General features: G+C 55.0%; 1 protein-coding gene across 1 annotated transcript in view; it reads left to right on the forward strand.

The window, feature by feature from the left end:
• The window catches only part of PAX5 (paired box 5), a 183,447-nt gene extending 168,482 nt beyond the window's left edge, over window positions 1-14,965 (forward strand). Inside the window, exons 9-10 of the mRNA XM_035016298.1 lie at window positions 7,612-7,698; window positions 13,928-14,965. Of these exons, the coding sequence (XP_034872189.1) occupies window positions 7,612-7,698; window positions 13,928-14,004 (164 nt within the window). The 3' untranslated portion in view covers window positions 14,005-14,965. The remainder of the gene's footprint in view (window positions 1-7,611; window positions 7,699-13,927) is intronic.
• Window positions 14,966-20,427: the final 5,462 nt, after the last annotated feature.

The following is a 20,427-nucleotide window of genomic DNA, read 5'->3' on the forward strand; positions in this document are numbered from 1 at the left end:
GCTGAAGATGCGACAGTAGGGTTGTTTCCCTCGGGTTCCCCGAAGGGTCCTCGCGCTCAGGTTCCCGTGGTTGCAGACGGCAGGAATTGGGCTAAAGGGACAACAGGCTCCTATCTACAAGGGAGCAAGTTGAGGCCCATCATGGTCACGCAACTGCCTCAAGGCGGGTCGGCGGTCTCACGGGGGCCCACCCGGCACCACCGTCCCACTGCGAAGCCTACAGCTCCCTCAAGAAGCAGAAATGAGAGACACATTCTGCATTCGTTCCCTCACTCTTGCCCTCTCTCTCGGTTTTTCTCTTCTCTGTTTTTCTGAAGGCCTTCGTGGCTGGTTTGAGCTGGTGGGAGAAGAGGTTTTTCCCAGGAATGGATCGATGCTGTGTGCCAGGCTGTCCGGGCTGACAGGACTGACCTTTACTGAGTCTGTTCGGGTTTTCCTCTCCTTGTTGGGAGCCCACGGAGGTCTTGCTCTGGAGAGAGGGAGGTTGAGAAGTGGCGGCCTTCCAGGGGGCCCGTCTGGGGTGGGTGCAGTGAGGGTAGGAAAGGGGAGAGTGTTAGTGCCAGAAGCCATTTTAGGCCCCTTGTTCGAATCTCTGAAGTCACTCAGGCTTTGACAGAGCCCCAGAATCCGGTATGTGTGCACGCACCCCCCCACGCACATCCGTGTATACACTTGTGTATATATGCGTATGTCCGTCTACATGTATGCGTGTATATACATGTATGTTGTACATCTAACACCTAAAATAGTAATATAATATATATGCAATAGTATCTAATATGTATACATTTGAAAGAGGGTGTCCTCTCTCTAGCTATAGACGGCCACGCAGAGTACCCGCTGACTCCGAGCCATGGCACGTCACACGGTTGTCCAGGACCACGGGGAGGGGCTGGAGAAATCTCATGGCCCTTTTCACATCTTTCCTTCCTCCTCCTCTGCAAAGCTTTGCTCTCAAAGCCCAGCTTCAATCCTTCAGAAATAGAACTTGGCTGGGAAATAGAAAGTCACTTTGAAAGACTTTCCATATGTTAATTACAGCCGGCCAAGGTCTCGAGCAGAGGTGGGAGCCCACCATCTGCAGATGGGGTCGGCCCCCGGCGAGCTCTGCAAATCCCCATCATCTGGCAGGTGTCGTTTTGGGTTAATTAAGAGCTACACTGAGCCGGTTTACCTGTCACTTCTGAGAATTTTAGGAAACTTCGACTTTCTTGCCATCTCTGAGCTTTTAGCAAAGGAGAAACAAAACATCTCTGATCTCTGACAATTTTCTTGGCCCTGGAATCTCCAGGAAAGCTGCCTTAAAAAAAAAAAACAAAAAACTTTTCATTTTAATCAGTCCTTTCTAGTGACCTCACTGATCTTCATCACTCGTTCTTGTATATTTGGAAGACAGCACTGTTCTGGGGAAACGCACCATTTATCCTAAATTTCTTAAGCCTCTGCTTTCTTTCTCAGTCTTCGAGGAAAGAACATACATTCCTCAGCTTTATTCTGTTTTAGCAGCTTTGGAAGGACTTTTGATTTGTGTGTTAGGGGCCTCTGTCAGCAGTCAGGGCTGTGGTCAGAGGGTCTGGGCTGGGAGCAGGAACGATGGGAGTTTTCTCTACCATCAGTGATGAGAAGGCACCAAGTCCTCCCCACACCAGGGTTTGCAAAGATCTGTAACTGTTAAGTCATGTGATCTTCACAAGCTTCAGAAGTAGAGATTTTTTTCTTCCTTCCATTTTACAGACAATAAAACTGAGGCTCAAGAGGTAAATTCATGTGCCCAAGGCCACCCAACCTATGAGTGGCAGAGTGTGGCCTGGACCACGGGTCTTGGAGTCTGACTTCAAAGGTCATTCTGTCTCTCCCAGGTAGACAGCTCAGGGCAGGAGTGAAGGGTGGTGCTCACCTGTGGGTGTGGCCCTGGACGGGAGCCTGCAAGGGGGCCAGCCCTCTGTTGTTGGGCCACGGATGGGGTAGTCTGCCTCCTGTGCCCCAGAGTCCCGTCATGTACCAGCTGCCTGGTCCCACCCCCTGGCTTTTGCTCATGCAGTTGCCCCCCGGACCCCATCACTGCTTTCTCCGGTGCAGAGAGCCCACCAGAGCCAGCTGGTATCTTCTGGCACTGTGAGATCAAGTAAGCTGGACTCAAACCCTTATTCCCTGCCTCATGGAAAAGCCCTATGTCCTCCCCAAGATTTCTGCCACGTTTCCAGTGGAGGCTCCCTTTCACACCCTTGGGCTCAGGCTCCTTGACATCACCCAATGCTCAGGCTCTGTGATCTCTGTTGCTCTTGAGCCACATGCTTTCATCTTAGGCCTGCGGGCCACCCAGACACCGCCCTCGGCCACCTCTGATTCCCAGGTAGGAAGAAAACACCAACCGTGTCGGCTTTACCGAATGTATCTGGGATGGTGGCTGGCAGAGAGGGTGGTTATAGACCTGAGGAGGGACAACTTAAAATGGGAATCCAGACAACCACTTAAATGTTCCTCACTCCCTCCCCTCCCCACACGGTGGCTTGCGCACAGCTCCTGTGTCTGCCCTTTTCTCTTCCTGCCCTTTTCTCCTCCGATAACAGAACCTCCCAGGATACAGGGCCTTTCTTACGCACAGCGCTTGGGTCTCTAAACTCCACCCCTAAACCCAGTAGGGGCTTTCTTTTGCATATGCAAGAACTCAGTGAAAGCTGTACAATTCCTTTCAGGGCCTTCTTGGTTTTTAGAAGAGGCGCTTCTTCCTCCCCTTCTCTCCTGGGTATGGGGAGAGGGGAGTGCTCTTCTCGGAGTAACATTACCTCGCCTCCCCTCTCACCAATCCTATGATGTAGGCCCATATTCAAGATGAAGAGACTCTGCCCAGAGAGGTTCAATCACTTACCCAAGGCCACACAGCCAGTAGGCAGAGGGCTGACTGCAGAGCCTAGCCCTGCCCAGCCCTTCCACAGGAATGCCTGCAGCCTTCCCTGACTCCTCCCTGCTTTCTGTTCCCACAGCATCATATGGGGGTGGGGGGGGGGCCCACCCTGCGGTGCTGACTCCGAGTCTGTTCTCACTGCAGTCCTGGTTTCCCCTCGGGACTGCTCCTTCCCAGGAGGCTGGGGATGGATGACATGTTTTGTTGGTGAGAGTTCCTAGGGGCTTATATGTGACCAACTCCAGACAGCCCAAGAGCTGTCTCTGAGGAGGGCCCATGTGCTGTCTGTGGACAGTAAGACCAGATGACGGTCTCACTGTCCACTGAGTTACAGCCGCCTGGGCTGGGCTTGCACCCCAATCTGCCTCACGGAAGCTTTTCTATGAATGCATCAAGCACAGGTTGCCCAATTTAAGGGGTTGGTATTTCCGAGAGATGCCAAAAGCTTGGGTCGGTTAGTGGAAAGAAACAAGGGGCCCCTCTTGTCCTTTGTGCTAGGCAGACATAAGAGAAGGCGTTGGCTTATTTTTTTTTAATTCGTCTTTGTGAGTGCGACTGAGACACAATGTTCCATTAGTTTCTGGCGTGCACCATTGTGATGCCACAAGTTTATAGATCACAGCGCTGCTCATCTCCAGTGTGGCTCCCATCTGGGAAGCCGTTTATTGTGTGATCTTTGTGTCGGGCCAGCAGCAGTCCTGCATGGTCTCCCAGGCTCCCGGCCCGCTCGCTTGGACTGTGGCAGCGGTCACCTGGCTGGTTTCCCTGACCGCAGGCTCACCTTCTCCAGCCTCTCCTCCAGATCCCGGCACTCCCTAGTCTCCCCTGGGTCCCAGCTCCCATGACAGAAAAGCGTAATGTTCTTGCCCCACAATGCCCCGGCCATGCAGGGGGTCGCACTCTGACCAGTCCCACCCCAGACCTTTGCTTGTGCCTGGGAGATCCTGTCCTTCCTGGCTCACATGCTCCCCGGCACCCCAGAAAGTACCCCCAGTGCTTTCCTCCCACCTTCTCTTTCTTGGACAGGACTCACTCTTCTAAGTGGCTGTTGTAAGGTTTGAAGGAAAGAAGGTGAATGTTCCTCAGGTGTCATGAGTGTGGTGAATTTAAGCAGGGGAGATGAAGCAGGAGATTAGAGCCTCCAGGCCCGGAGAAGCCAACAGCAGGTGGGACCCGCTGAGCCCCCAAGGACAGGGCCTCCTTCCTTGCTAGAAGCATCAGGGTCCCTGAGAAGTGAAATTCAAGCTCTGCTGACAAGAAGGGACTTTTTTAAAAAAAAGAGAGAGACAGAGGCCCAAGATGGGAAGGCAGTGTCATATAGGCAAAAGGTCCTGGGCTGGCAGGCGGGAGGCCAGCCTCGGAGTCCCCCCACCTTCCTGAGCCTCCATTTCCTCACATAGAAAATGCAGACAGTTACACCCATCTTGTGAGCGTCATAGGATTGTCAGGAGAGTTAAAGGAGATTCTGGATGCCAGGGAGGCTTTGGTGAGCAGGATCAGGTCATTGTCATGACTGAAATTTGCTGAGCATTCACTGTGTGCCAGGCACTCGGTGTATCACCCGTTCAGTCTTTACAGTGATCACATGTAGTGCGATCTCTTAATTGCTCCTACTTTACTGAGGAGGACACTGAGGCACGGAGAGGCTGAATGATCCGCCCAAGGTCACAGAGTTAGGAAGAGGCAGACTCGGGAATTAAATCCAGGCAGTCTGGTTCCAGAGACCTTGCTCCCAGCCTCTGTGCCAAACTGACTGAGGACTGCTGGGCTCAGTGGTGGCCTGTGGGCTCGAACCTAGGCAGTCTGCTGCTTCCTGGCCACCTCTGAGGTCAGGCTAGGCCAGGTCTCTAGACAGGCAGCCTCCTCGGTATTTGAGGACTGGCTTCCCCACATCTCATGTGCCAAGGACTCCCTACACTAGCTTTCTCTGTGGCACTTCAGATAATCAGCATCCCAGAGTGTCCAGCAGGCCCCCCGGGTCAGCCTCACGCCCCAAGGTGCTGAAGCTCCCCTTACCCTGAATGCTCGCTCTCCCAGGGCATCTCATGGAACAGGCTGGCTGAGAGTGCCCACAAAGCCCCTACTCAGCACACCAGGCGGGGGGAGGGGGGCGGGTGTTCCTGGGGATTCTCATCTTCCACCAAGGAGCAGGGTGGTGTTGTGAGTGGGACCCACCAGTGGATCATATAAACTGGGTTGAATCCTGGCAGGCAGCAGGTGCTCAATACCCCCCTGGCTCTCAGTACTAAGAGCAGAAGTAGTGGCAGCCATCGTCTGTGTCCCTGGGTCACTGAGGTGTACCTGGTCATTCATTCAACAGAAGTTCTCAGTGCCTGCTAGCTGCCAGGCCCTGTCCTAGACCCTGGGATGGAGACATGAGTCTGACAGGACTCCCTGCCCCCGTGGAGCTTCCGTCGTACTGGAGGACGCAGAATTAACAAGATAAGCACAAAAAACAGAGATGTTGGGTTGTGATCAGTTCTATGGAAAAAAATAAAGCAGGAAAGGATGGGGTGGAAGGGGTTTCCATTTAAATTCGGTGGTCTGGAGATGGAATTGGAGCAAAGCCTAGAAGGAGGTGAGGAAGAGAGCCAGGCACACGTATGTGCGGGAGCATCGTGTATCAGGGAGAGGCAGGCGAGCTATCGGCCATCCACGAACACCAACCATCTGTTGCGGACAGGGCATTACAGGGGGAGCGCGGGGCTGGGGGCAGGGGGCGCACAGGCGCAGAGAGGAATCGGACCCAGACCCGCAGGGCAGACACTCCCACGTCACAGGGGACTCCCATGTAGGTGCTGTGGGGTGCTGCCGGAAACGGAGGGCACCTGAAGCGGGGGCTTCCCAGAGAAAGAGGTATCAGAGATCCAGCTTGGGGACCGGGTGGTGGTGGAAGGTGTAGGGTGGATAACACAGACACGGTTAACTCCAGCTGAATGGACCCAAGACCTGCACTTCCGGGGGCTGGAGATCAAGGAGGCTTCCCGGAAGAGGTGGCCTTGGAGCTGAGCCTGGCAGACAAGCATGATGTTGCTAGACGGAGGAGCAGAGATGGCCTTTGCCAGCACAGCCTTGGGGCCCTGGGTCCAGGCACAGCGCTGTCAGGAAGTACCTCTGATGGGGCAGCCCGGAGCCCTGAGGGGAGGGCGGCTGTCCCCCTGCCCCAGGCTGCGCCCGTCTCTCTGATCCCCCTCCCTGCCCCCTAGGAGGAGGAGGCACTGATGGATATGCGGAGGCTGGGCGGCTTCGGCCCAGCACTGTCACCACACTCTCCCTCCCTCCACCGGAACCTGACACTCTGACCACTGAGGCATAAAAAACAGAGAATTGGAAGGCTCAGCCTGTCAGGCTGGGAGTGGCCCCCAGAGAGGCCTGAGGAGGAGCACGTGTGTGTGTGTGTGTGTGTGTGTGCCCGCACACGCTCTGCCTATGGTTGGCTGTAGAAATGGGGAGGAGGCCAGCTGGGCCCAGGGGGTGGGAGCAGCTGGCCCCTCAGGCCTCCTTTATTGTTCCTGCCCTACCTGGTGGAGCCCCAGGGACCCTACATCTGGGCCCGGATGCTGGGGCAAGAGCAGTGCTCCAGGTCCTGCCTTCTGGTTGGTCCTTCTGGAGGCTCCTACCCTTTGGCACCCTTGAGAAGAACCCATGGATGCACGTCGGGGCTGCGGGTGGTCTCCTGGGGCTGCCAGGGAGGGGCCCACCTGCTCTGTAACCAGGGGCCTACAGAGCCACTCACCAGCCAGCTACCAACACAGCCGGGCTCCGGCCCAAACCAGGTGCTCTGGGAATCCCAGCCACAGGGAGGAGACAGGCAGGGTCCTTCCTGCTGCAGAGCCAAGGCGGCAAGGCTTGAGGGCAGAATTCTGAACTCCTTTCCTGTGACTGGCTGGTGGTAAACAGGCCCTCCTGGGGCTGAAGAAAGAGCACAGGGAAGTGCCAGACGCAAGAAGCAGGGCCCCATGAGCAGCTGGGCCAGAGTGAGCCGTCCTCAAGTCCTACTGTGCCCCCTTTCCCCAATGCCGCCCCTACCCCGGCCCAGCTCGTGGCTTCTGCCTGAGCATCCCCAGCAGCAAACAGCGGCCCCCCTCCCAATGCCTGGAAGGCCCCGACCTTCTGTGCTCTGCTGTGCTCCCCAGCCCTCTGGCCTCCCTTCATCTCAGCAAAGTGCCATCTGCCTTCTCCCGGCATGGACGTGAGCATCTGTCTCACCCTCCCCGTTAGACCCATGCTCCCAGGGCCCCAGGAGCAGCCCCCTCTGGAGTCACAACCCAGAAGGCCAGACCAGAGCCACTCAGGAAACACATGGAGAGTGGAACTGAAACCACGTTGGGGTACTGGAGTGCCTCAGTCAGGGCTGAGAGCCAGGCCGGCTGCCACTTTGAACGTGGATCAAGGTCATTTTGTGAGAGACCCTGGGCATCAGTTTTCTCACCTATAAAATGGTCCAGTAACCCCAGGGAACACCTGGCATGTGGTAGTTTCATGGTATGCATGTTGGAGGCTGGGATTCACTCCCTCTGCTAAGAAAAATGTTACAGGGGGAAATACAAGGCCGGTGTTAGCCATCCACTTGATTAAGGACGTGGGCCAGGCTTGCCTTTATTGGTTATGAGAAGCACCTGCAGTTTATGAGGCAAACGCCACTGGCATTTTCCAAACCTGACCTGACATTTGGTTCCTGTTTCTCTCCCGCCCACCACATGCAGGGAGTGAGTTTTCTGGGAGCCCCTACAGCCACCCTCAGTATCCCTCGTACAACGACTCCTGGAGGTTCCCCAACCCGGGGCTGCTCGGTGAGTACTGGTGGAGGCCCTGTTGGGCCCCTGGGCCATCAGCTGCCCCATTAGAACCCCTCTTTGGGCCAGGGTCCCTTGACAGCCTGAGGTATAGTCCCTGAGTGGGGGTGGGTAGCTTGCCTCAGGTACCTGCCATCCGGGAGTTGTGATGGGAGCCTCGGACAGGAAACACCACTCCAGCTCCGCTCGAGCCCTCGTCCCTCCCCCAGATGTTTTGGTGGATAAGGGAAAATGGCAGAGAAGGGAAACAGAGAAAAGGGGGCATTGAAGGAATAGGGGGAGCGTAGGAAAAGTGCCTTCCCGGGATTAACATATTTCTTAACAATCATTGAATCTTCCGGTGAGAAATCTCTAAGAGGCAGCAAGGAGGCAGCAAGTTGGCAAGAGCCAACTTGGATTGATTGGTAGCATCCACCTGTCTTGATAAGGACTCTGAGGCTTAGTGATTGATTAGTGATGCCTGCCATGGACATCAGCAGAGCTCCACTGGCAAGTTGATTGCTCTGTGCCTGAAGGCCTTCTGCATCCTTCCAGTCCCAGCTCAGCGGGCACCCAACATCTACCCAGGCCTCAGGCTGGCATATTATCCATTGTTGGGGCCAGCCTGATCTGTGTACATCATCAAAGATATTTGGGCCACTCCAAAGACCAAGCAGGGATAACTCGGCCCTTAAAAGGCCAAGGAGAACCTTTTGTTTTGTTGAAATGAACTGACATGAAAGCAGCTGGTGAGTGATAATGGGAGCTGAAGGTTCTGGAGCATGAGGCAGGGGCCCAGGGCTCACAGATGTCACTCACCACCTGGGGGCAGAGCTAGTCAATGAGCCTGCACACGGATGGCCCCAGCAGTCAGCTGAGGAATTCCTACACAGGTTGGGACAAGGCTCAGAGACCACCCAGGCTTGTCTGCCCAGCTTAACAAGGCCAGCTTAAGTAAGAGCCTATTAAGTCCTGGATCTGGAATTTATTTTAGGACTGGGAAACAGACTTCACCAGAAAAGCAAGAACTTGGTCCCAAACTCAAGTTGCCAGGTCATGGGTCTGTGATTAGGTGACTAAGGCAGACAACGTGTCTGACAGAGACACCATCCCTTCCTGGCTACCACCCTTCCATGCACTTGGGCCTCAAGCTGCCCCCAGCTGCCCCGAGCATTCTGGCGTGTCATGCAAAACTTGCGGGTACAATAAAGAATGATGCCAGTTAGTACTTCAGGTCCCTATGCCTGCAGATTTCATGTTATAGGAGACTAGGATCGTACTACCTGTGGCCTCCTGGATGGGCTGATCTGTGGACTTTTTTGGTTGTGGTAAAAATCAATTCTAAGTATTGGACCACATCTCCACTTACCTAATACTTTTCCTGAAACAGCCCCTCTGAGAGGCCCTGGTCTCTGAGGTGGCCCAGCTGTCAGCCCTAGGAGGCAAAGGCTAATCAGTCTCCTTGAACCAGAGTCTTTCAGAGGGGTAGGGGCAGAGCGCTGGGTCTGGAGCCCGAGCGGGTGGCAAAGGGAGGGTGGGGCTAGGCGGCATCTGGGGCCTTTGCTGTTCAGCTGGAGTGAAGGCAGTTCACATCCCTGGGTGTTAGGCGTGGGCTGTGTGCCTGGTATGGAAAGATGTGGACTCTGTCTCAGAGAGCCTCCAGGCTGAGGGTGAGGGAGCCCCAGGCAAGGCTGTCCATGCTGGGAGGGTGCTCAATGCCTTGAGAGGAGACCGGAGCTGGTACAGAGGAACTCTGTCCATCTAAATGAGTACCTGCTCCTTGTGTGGGCGCTGGGCAAAACTCTTCATGTGGGCTACCTTACTTTATCAACAGCTATTATCTCCATTATACAGATGGAGACAGTGAGACTCAGGAAGGGTAATTAACTTACCTGAGGTCACACAGCATGCAGGTGGCAGAATGAGGACTCAAACTCAGATTGCCCTGACCCCAGAGTATGATGTGGTACTCTTACTCTCCCTGACCAATTAAGTCTGAACAGCCAGGAAAAGAGGCCTCATCCCTCCATAGAAGTCTTGAGGGGCCTGAATACTCAGACCATGTAATGTGTTGAGAACAGCTCTGATCAATTTTTGAAAGCCAGATTATTGTATTTATCTGCCAGACTTTCTGTTGCAAACCACAGAATCCACTCTGGCTGGCTGAAGCAGAAAACCAGTTTATTAAGGGATATTACAGGCTTCCAGAATCTCCAGGCGGACCAAAGAGGCAGGTGTGGGACACACGGCCGGGAACATCACCCAGCCACACCACCAGGGCTGCCAGAGCCCTCCTGCTGTTACCAGTTGGCTCTCTGCTCTCTGCTGCCACTCTGGCCAGGGTGCGGGAGAGCTCGGCCCCGCCGCCTGCCTGAGCTGGGCGCCTCTGCCGTTCTAGCCCACCCACTTCCTCCTGCTGCCCCCTTCCCGATCCAAGTCGCATGCAAGAGGCTCTAACAGGCAGAGCCCAGGGGACACACTTGTGCCCTAGCAGCAAGTGGAATGGGAGAACGAGTTCATTCAAAGAGGCGGGCCTCCCACCACAGGACACCCTGCAAACACAGGAAAAGTCGAAAACAACGTTGGGTAGTTACAAACATGAGAAATGGCCCCTGCACTTCCCAAGTCTGTTACCTGGGGAATCATAGGTCATCCCCCAATCGGGGCCTCAGTTGCCTCGGGTGTAAGATGAGGATAATTGCCACCGGCAGCTTCGTTCAGGCAAGAGCTGAATATGACACTCTCCTGAGGCCCACAGCCCTGAATAAGCAGTGATCCCACTTTCTTGAAGATGAGTGAGATGCCAGGCTTACTCTGCCATAGTCTTGCAAATCAGTTCCAGGCCCATCATATCTACCAGACTGCCCTTTACCCAGAGTGTCTTCAGGCCGTTAACTAAAAGAATCCCACTGGACCAGAGAAGCAGACTGATTATTTCTGGGGAAGGTACCGGGGGGGGGGGGGGAAGCTGCTCTGAGGCTCCTTGGTGCTCCTGCTAGATCAGTGGGAGCTGCAGAAACAGGTGAGACCCTACACACACACACACCCACACACCCACACTCTCTCTCTCTCTCTCTCTCTCTCTCTCCCCCCCTTCCCCCCATGTGCTCACACGCAGTGCCCGCACCCCAGCCAGCCTGGCTGAAGTCCCCTTCGCAGAAACACCGCCCCGCCAGGCTGGGCAATGCTGCCCTAGTGAGGCTGCGCACTGACCGCTCAGGAGGGCGCCCCTCCCGCCGAGCCTCCTGTGCCGGTGCGGCCTGTACGTTGTGCACACAAGGCCCAGCCAGGGCACAGCGAACAGGCTGGGAGGGCACAGAGGCAGGAGGGATGGGCAAGAAAGCAGTGGTCAATTAGGATTAGAAGGGGTGTGCCCGTGGCCACTCCAAGGGGAGGAGGCGTGAGCAGGAGCCTGGAATGACTGTGTCAAGAAGCAAATTGATGATACTGTGAATTGGGAAAAATGACAGAAGAAAAGGACAAGTTTATTCTAGATGGGGGTCTAATGGGCACCAGAGTGCTTTGTAAGGTGATGTGTTCATTTCTCATGGTAAATGCAAGCATTTTTGATTTTTCGGGACAGGCTGGCCAAGAGATTAGGCTTTGGAAGGGGAGTGAGTCAGAGCCGGGCGGGGGGTGGGGGGCAGGTGACAAGTGGCCTGTTGGGAACTCGGAGGACTGAGCCGGGATCCTCCCAGGAGCCTTACTTCTATTTGCTGCCCCTGGAGGCCCCTTGGTGAGGGCAGTCCCTGAGGCTTTCCCGCTCCTGTGCCATGCCCAGGCCTGCAGGGATGTCCCCACCACAGACACACACACATTCCTCTCTCCTGGGCTCATCTGAAGGCAGGATGCAGGGCTGGTACTGCACATTCTCTGTGGGTGACTGTCCTAATGCTGTCCCCATCCCAGAAGAAAGAGCAGAGGAGGCTGGCTGACCGGCATCTCTGAGTCAGGGCTCCAACTAGGAAGGTGACAGAGGAGGCAGCAGAGAAAGCCATCTCTGGGAAGACTTAGGCATGGGATTGGTGTCTCTGCCTTCTGGAACAGCATGGCGAGGCATCTCCCGCTCCTCCTCCATTGTCATTGCTGCCTGAGCCATACTCCCTCCTGGGGGGTGGGGGGATGGGAGGGGGCAAGGGAGGAAGTAGTGTGTCTGTTCATTGGGACTGGGTTTGGAGGGCCAGTGGCACGTGCTGAAGTGCCTCCCCCGTCCTGCCCTCTAGATTACATACTAGCTGTGTGATCTTGGGGAAGCTACTTAGTCTCTGTGCCTCAGCTTCCTCATCTGCTACATGGGGACGATACTAGTTCCTACCTGGTGGAATTGTTTTGGAAATGGAAAGCGTGACTAGCTGTAAGTGGCTTAGAAAACTGTCGATTTCCAAAGCACTTTCACATCCTTGTCTCATGGTGCCCTCATATGGCCCCATTGTGACCCCCTTTTACAGATGAGAAAACTGAGACTCAGAAGCCACTTGTTCAAGGTCACTCAGCCAAGAGTGAGAGAGTCCAGGCCTTGGTGCTCAGTTATGGTATCTGGGAGAATCACGAATGAGTCCACTCCCCCAGGGAATTAAGCAGCTCACTATTCCCACCCCAAGAGATGCATGGTCCAGTGGCTACCAGGGCCCCCACCGCTGTCCACCTGGATAAACACAGCCCCCCAGCGTTGGGTAGACTGCACTGTGGTGGGAAGAATCCTGAATGCAGGCCAGGTTCTGGCACTGAGAGGCCCTGTGGCTTTGGGCACTTGATGTTGGTTTGTTGAGCCTCGTTTCCTCACCTGTAAAAGGAGGCAATGGCCTAGCATCTCTAAGCTTTGTGGTTCTGAGAATCTGCTGGTTCCCTGAGCCCCCCAGACTCTTTCATCCCTGGGGAGGAGTTTTGGTGCAGCGTAGGCCTCCTGGAGGCCTCGTCCGAAGCAGGTAATCCCAGAATGAAGCCTTGAGACAGTGGGAGGAACCCAGCTTGGCTCTCACCCTGGCTCTGTCTGGAGGTCACAGGCCGCAGGGCTCCACCTTGCAATTTTCCCATGGTCTCCCATACCTCAGGCTCCCCATGTCTGTCTCTTCTTGTCCTTCAAACCCAGCCCAACCCACATCCTCCAGGAAACCCGACTCTGCCAGAATCATCTTGCATTCCCCAGAGCTCTTTTCTCAGAGCTCTAATCCCCCTGCTGACTCTCAACATTGGTCTGTGAGGTTTGTGATTATTGCCCCTTGCTGTCCCCAATAGGGCCAGAAAAGAAATGAGTGAATGGGCAGGGGTCTCCGCTATTGTTTGTTTACTCTGTGCTGCTGTGCATTTACTCATCCAGCCTGGCTGTGAGCACGTGCCACGTGCCGGGCGACAGCCTGGGGACTGACGACAGACACCGGGAAGAGCAGAGCCCAGCCCCCTCCTATGTGGGGCTCTCTGTCCAGGGGCGGGGTGGGGGGAAGAAGCAGTAAAAGAGGTGATTGGAGCCCCTGGTCCAGGCTGCAGAGGAGGGTGAGCTCAGGGCGGGGGGGCGGGGGGGGGGGGCTGCAGGAAGAAGCACAGAAAGAGGCAGAGAGGCACAAGAGGAGGATAAAGTGGGCTAACTCCCCTGCCCTGGAGGTTGAGATGAGACAACACGTGAAAGAGCGGTGCGAGGCCGAAGAAGTGCTTCTCCACAGGTAGTTGCTATTAGCATGAGGGTATCCTTGAGACCTCTGCAGGGTCCGAGTTCACTGGAGTGTGGTGTGTGCGTGGTATGGTGGGGGAGCAGTGGGTCGGGGGCGGAAATCCCAAGAGGTGGGCAGAGCTAGGTCACGAAGTATCCACAGGGCAAACGAAGAAGTGATGGCTTTTCACCCTCTAGGTCAGAAGTCGGCAAACTCGTTCTGCCAAGGGCTGGATGGTAAATATTTGGGGCCGCGCAGGCAGCTGTAGTAGCGTGAGAGCACCCACAGACAGCACAGAATCAAGTGGGCAAGGCTGAGTTCCACTAAAACGTTATTGACTGAAACGGGCAGCAGGGAGGATTTCACCCGAGGGCCCCAGTCTGCCTACCCCAGCTCCAGGTGGGGAGGAGGCCTTGAAATCTTGTGAGCAGGAAGCCACCCTGATTAGGTTTGCAATTTGGGGAACAGACTGGGACAGAGATCTTGGTGGCCTGGGAGGAAGGGGAGGACGAGGGGGACCCTGGTGGAAAGGGGACCCCCTGCATGGGGTGGAAGGCACAAGGTCCCCCTCGAACCGCCGTGCCCTCTTCTGTCTCTCCCAGGCTCCCCGTATTATTACAGCGCCGCGGCCCGAGGAGCCGCCCCTCCTGCAGCCGCCACTGCCTACGACCGTCACTGACCCTCGGAGCCAGGTGGGCGCCAAGCACTTGCAACACATATCACTGAGGGCGATAGCCTCTCAGCCCCTCCGAAGCCAGCCAGAGGGGCCCAATGAGACCATCCCCCAGCAATCCTCTCTCGCCTGAAACTCCCTCCCAACCTTTTCCTGCCAGGGAACTGGGGTTCTATGGTAAGGCTGTTGGACTTCTAGACACACGTCCATTTCTAAGAGTCCATCAGTGCGCTTCTCCCAACAGCAACTGGGTGTCTGCAAAGCCACAGACTATTCTGCAGACAACTGTAGCCCCAGCCTAGCCTGCCGGTCCCCAGCTGTCTGACCATCCACCTGTCTTCCTGCCCCAGGCCTGGGAAGGAGAGCTTGTTTTTGTCACTTCAACAGCACCCATGTAAATACCTTCTTGCTTTTCTGTGGGCGTGAGGGTCCAACTGAGCAGACTGCCCACCCATTATGCATCCAATATTCCCGATGTGTCACAGGACATCTTAGACCTGTGTGCAGAGCATCCCCTCTGTCTTGGCTGCCCCCCCCATAGGTGGGCTTGGAGTTGTCCTTGAGACTAAGGATGCTCACCTCAGGTCCCAGCCTCCTGCTCATTGCTACTTCTTTAACGTCTGGACTAGGAGTCTCATTGGGCTGGTTATGCTTCAAGCTTGCCCCCTGAGACCCCTCCTCAGGAGAAACACACTGGAGAGATGCCCTGGCTTCCTGGCTCCATTTTCCTGGGCCCTGTGCAGGGTGAGCAGCTCTTTGCCATGTCAAAGGACTCAAAGAGAACAAAGGACTGTCTGGGAGATTCCTCAGCTAGGATTCTAAAGATGCTGTCCAAGGTGCTGACTGCATTGTGGACTTTGAATGCTGGGGCTGGACAGGACTCAGAAGACCATAGTCCAAGGCAGGGACTCCCAAGCCCCTGGAACCACTGAACTGAACTGGGATGTGTTTTCTGAGGCGTGCTCAGGCTCATATCACACTGGACACCCACCATGGACATTTCTCCCACCCTCCAGGATGCCAGAAAGTGGATTCTGGGCAAGCCTGTTCCTGCCATGTAGACAATAATTAACAAAAAGGACATTCTTGCACTGAGGACCACAAACACCTAGAGCAGTCAGCCAGAACTTCCTGATCAGCCCCTCCCTATCCTCGTGGAGCCTAGTATGCAGCTGGAAATAGAGGTGCTGGGATGGGAGCAGATGCCTAACTTTGCACAGTGGGCATATACCTATTGACACAAGGGGTTGTAATGGCCAGGGCCATGGCCAAGGGCCCCAGGAGCCTGGAGGGGAGCTTGGAGAACTCACTGGAGGCTGGAGTGGTCAGAAAAAAACCACCTGGGAGGATACGGGGGACAGAGGAAGGCCTTCTGGGAGAGAAGCAGGATAAGCAGTGAGGAACTGGTGTGTGAACTGGGAGTGGTTTTGAAATAGGGGTGCCAGGGGCCACCATCTCTTTGCCGGGGGCCTCAGTTCCTTCAGTAGTCTCTTTTGCCCACTCAGAACAGCAAGGCGGAGGCCCTGTCCCAATCTGGGCTGAATTACACTGATGACCATGGACTTTGCCATCTCGTGTGACAGACGTTTGCATCCCCAATGTTTGCATGTCACCAAGTTGGCAAAGAGCTGGGGCAGAGCAGAGCCTGGACTTGAGGTTATTGGGCCTGAGAGGTCTTGTCCTGGCCACACCGCTTCCTTGCTGTGGGACCTCAGACAAGACCTTCATGTCTCTGAGTCTCCGTTGCCTTGGTATAGCAGGGTCACCTGCAAGGTCATCCTCCAGCTCTCTCCTTGCCTTCCTCTTTCCCAGGATGGGGAACAGACTTGTAACTGGGTCATCTGGGGGCAGGTCTTCTACTTCTGAGCAAGCCTATGGGATGGGTATCTATTTGGACCAAATGGGAAATAAGAACACCCAGAGGGATGGGAATAAGCCTTGAGGACAATCTAGTCCAGCTCGCCTCAGGGGAAACTGAGGCCCAGTTTGGGGAAGCCTGGGACAATGCAGGGAAATAGACCTCCTCTGGCCACCACCAAGTGTTTTCTCCCCAACATCCTACAAGGTGGTGGGAGAGAAGAGGAAATGGGCTCAACACGGTGGAGTCCCCAGGCATTGACTGGCAGAGGTGGGCTGGGATTCAGCCTCCCAACCCCTGGCACAAGGTGATCCTTCCATCCCCGGGGAGGGAAGTTGACAGCGAGGGCAGTGAGAGATCGTTCTGGGCCCACTGCCACAGATGGAGTGTCCCGGGCTGTTAGAACTGACAAGGAAGCCCAGCCATCCAAGGCAGAAGTGGAGCCAGGGAGCTCACTGCAGGCGCACCCACCACCTTGTAACCTGTTGGGCAAAGAAGGGAGGCAGCTGGGGGCAGAGCCCACCTCCAGGAACAGGATGAACCAGCTCCAGCCTCCACCTGCCAGGCAAGGTAGGGGAAGGTACAGGAGCTGGCCTCTCCTTTCCTCCATCCCTGCTGCAGGAAGTGGTGGGCTCAGAGGTCTGCAGATCAGGCCTTTGGCCTCTTATACCCACACCTTTGGTCCTTGTCCCTCCTCGTGGTCTCAGGCTATTGGGAAGTCAGCTTTCCCTGAACCAACTGCCTAAAGCGCACACTGTCCTTCCTCATCAAAGCCCAGCTGGCCCCATTCTGTTCCTTCTCTTGCTGTGATGAGCTCCCTCCATGCCTTTCCTCTCTCCCCTGAGGCTCTGCTGGTCTTCAGATTGCATTTGTATTTATTAGACAACCCCTTGATTCCTGGGCTGCCAGGCAGAAGCACAAGAGCACATGGATGTACACATATGTTCTCACACAAGTACCTGCTCTCCCCAGCTCAGAGTCCGCTCACTGCTGGTGGAACTGCCTATAAGCCTGGAGAGAAAAGTTCCAAAGGACACAAGCCGCTGAGTGAATGCCAGAGAATTCTGAACGGACAACACAAGGCCAGGGCTTTCACCAGCATTGTGGCTGGAGGCCTAGGGCACTCCACAGGCTTTCAGCCCTATGTTCTGGCTCTGACTTTTGGAAAGGACCTTGTGGATTTTATGAAAAAGTTTCATACCATTAGTCTAGCTCCAGCCTTGAAAAATCTGATGACATATCAAATCCAACCTCCCTTTCTCAAGGCGCCTTAGTTAGGGTTAGCCCTTTCATAACTCACATTTGTATGGTGCTTTGCAATCCTTGACCATTCCCTGAGGCAAAGATCACAATGCCCATTTTACAGATGGGAAAACTGAGATTTGGGGCTTGCATGGCAAGACAGAGGTGAGGTGAATTCTCAGATCTCTGGGCCCCATTCTCTCTCCACAGAATTGTGCTCTCATCATAGGAGCGTATGGCTTAGATATACCCTTCAATCCCCTAGAACCCCCTAGACCCACGAGGAAACAACAGGAACCCAGAGGCTGGCCTGACCAAATGGCCTAAGGTTTGGTGGCTTTGCCGGTCTGCCTTGATTCCCATTAACACCAAACCTGCAAAGTCTTTGCTCAGATTCATTCACATCAGTGTTTCTGAGGTTTCATTCATGCTTCTTCCCTGCTGGGTCCTGAGACTCCGAGGGGATCAGAGCACATCCAAGACTACACCATCAGCCGTGGCGGGGCCTGGACGTGGGCCCGCCTCTGACTCCGAGGGTCTAAGGTCCCGGGATTTATGAGATGTCTCCTCACTGTGGCTTAGACTCCAGACTGGTCTGTGCCAACATGGAGGCATCCCCCAGCCGGGCCCCGGGGGCGGCCACAGGCCTGGGAAACACAGATCACAATCTCCAGGGCCCTGAACTGCTGCTTCCTGGGTCAGGCAGGTGATCTCGCCACTGAGGCAGGGCGTGAGGTGGCAAGGGGGGGGGGACCCGAGACAACCAGAGGGCTGGCCCCATCCAGTGGCATTGAAATGCGAAAGCTTTTTAAATGCCCTTCCAGCCAAAAGAATGTTTGTGGGCCACATCTGACCCACTGGCTCCTAGCTCATGACCCCCAATTTTTGTCCAGTGCTCCCTTTCTTCTTCACCTCCTTGCCCTTCATTGAAAATGGGAACCCAGAGAGATGGGAGATGAGCTTCAACTTGTTAGGCCAGTCACTGTCAGGGACAGGCATCCCCAGTCCTTACCCCCTCCCTCCTCACCCTGGGCTCTTGCGGACCGTTTGGGCTTTGATGGTGGGTGGGATAGAGCAGCTGGTGGTGGGGGTGGAGGGACTGTTGGCTCTGAGAGGCCAGTACTGCTGAGGTTTTTTCATGTGTGCAGGGGAAGTGCCCCAGATGTGGCCACGGGGCACTGAGGGGTGAAATCCCTTTATGAGAAGTCATAGCCCAAAGGAACTGCCCTGCCTTTGGCAGCCTCTGGCACCAGCTTCCCACCCCCCCTTTCTGGATGACATTTCAGCTAGACTTTAGCTCCAAGCCATGGGGAGCAAACCTTAAAAACAAACCAAGCACTCCTAACAAATACCTAGAAACAAGATATGTCTGAGACACAGCTGCCCTGAGGGTAGAGAAAAATCCAGGTCCCTGCATAGGCCAGGCCCAGGCTGGAGAGGGTGCACCCCCACAGCACTCTGGACTAGACCAGCTCCTGGGTGACCCCGCTAAGAAGCTGGCTTTGCGGCCATGGCCCTGTCACCCAACGAGGAACCTGCCTCTGATGGCTTTCAGGCACGCACATCGATGCTCCTGGAGAATTCATTCCTTTAGTTCTTCTGGCCTCGGAGAGGTCCAAGGCAATTGCATTTCTTAAAAGGTAACAAAACATTACTGGAAAGTTGGACAGTCAGGCCATGACTCCTAGCCTGCAGTCTGCCCCACCTCCCAGCAGCCCCTTCAGCCCCTTGTCCCCTGACGACCCCTTACCTCAGGATTCCCTCTTGCATATTCATGGTGGAGTCATCGTGGAGCCGCAGTGTTGATCCGCACTTCCCCACTGTCAGCTCGCGGCTGTGCTCCGGAGTGGCGGCCAGGTCCCCAGGGGCTGCCGCAGAGGACTGGAAGCAAGTCCCTGGCCTGCCTGCTCTCTTGAGGAAGGGTCTGCAGCTTCTTGGACATGGGCTGCTTGCCAGGAGCAGCCAGGCACCAGACTCTCTTTCCTTTGCTGTGATTTCTTGACACGGGGGTCCCGTTCCTGGACCACCCCCCATCCCAGAATCAAAGGAGACCTCAGGATCATGTCCCTGCCAATCTAGAGTTTCAGTCCATGTGTCCCCAGGGGTCCCCTTTAGCCCATGTCTGAGTTGGGGGTAAATGTAACCACCATGCAGTAAGTCTAGATATTCTCCTTCCCACGTCTTAGACCCCTAAGCGGCAGAAGGAGAAAATGCAGCTCTTTATCTATTTATTGAGGAAACCGTAATGAATTCTAAAAGGGAGTCGGTCTCAGGTAGTGTATTTGGCCTGTGGGCAGGACAAGGCGGGCAGGAATCCCACCTTTCAGCTTTAGACAGCTCTGAGCACGGCTGGGGAAGGAAGTGTGCGAACCAGCAGGGGGTGGGGCAGACTGGGAGTCAGGGGCCCCCTTGCCCGACTCTAAGGCCTGACTGGAGGAGGTCAAGCTGAGCCTCACCCACCCCAACCACAGGCCCACCCAACCGTGCAACTATGGCCACTGGGCCACCCTCATCCCCAAAATCACCATGCATAGGCCACATCCCTCATCTTCTCTAAAAGCACCATTAAGAACAAGTGATTTTGGATGATGGATTTTTGATTTACAAACAGTGCATTTCCCTTGGAGTGGAACAGAAAGGAAACCACTTAATGGCTCTCTTATTTTCAAGCATGAATACATTTTAATGAAACTATTTTATTGTATTTGAGGAAATGGAGAGTTGAACATTCCAGCCAATCAATAGCCAATTAATTGCTATAAAGCTAAAAATAAATAAGTCCTGAGTCTTTTGGAAATGCCCTGCAAAACTCAGAGCCTCTGAATCGGGCCTTCCCCTCCATATGTGTGCATGTGAATACATGCACACACATGCACATCCCTGCATCTCAGACGTACTTGAAACTCAGACGTAGTGCTGAGTCTCCTCATGCCGATTCTTGCCTGCTCTCCTCACCTTTGGTCAGAGATGGTGAGCAGACCTGGCAGCAGCCCATCCTGGGGCTCAGGAGAAGAGGCAGACCCATCCCTTGGCCCCACGCCACCAGCTCAGTGTGGGATAGAGTGGGCAGTGGGGACCCCCTGCTTGCCCCCCACTGCTGGGCCTCCAAGTCTGGGCCGAGGGTGGAAATCTGATTTGGGTTTTGTCCTGACTCTTGCTGGCAGATGTTGCCCTGGTTCTTCACCCTCTAGTGGCCTTTGGACATTGAGTATTTATAGAAGTAAATGCAGATTACCTTGCAAGTGGAACTCTTTAGCTTCTCATTCTTTGAGACAGTTGACTTTGTCTTAGGGAATGACCTTCCAGCATCAAAGAAATACGTATCTACT

This window comes from Mirounga leonina, unplaced genomic scaffold (genome assembly GCF_011800145.1).
Source record: "Mirounga leonina isolate KUSES-001 unplaced genomic scaffold, KU_Mleo_1.0 Mir_170, whole genome shotgun sequence".
Lineage (NCBI taxonomy): Eukaryota > Metazoa > Chordata > Mammalia > Carnivora > Phocidae > Mirounga > Mirounga leonina.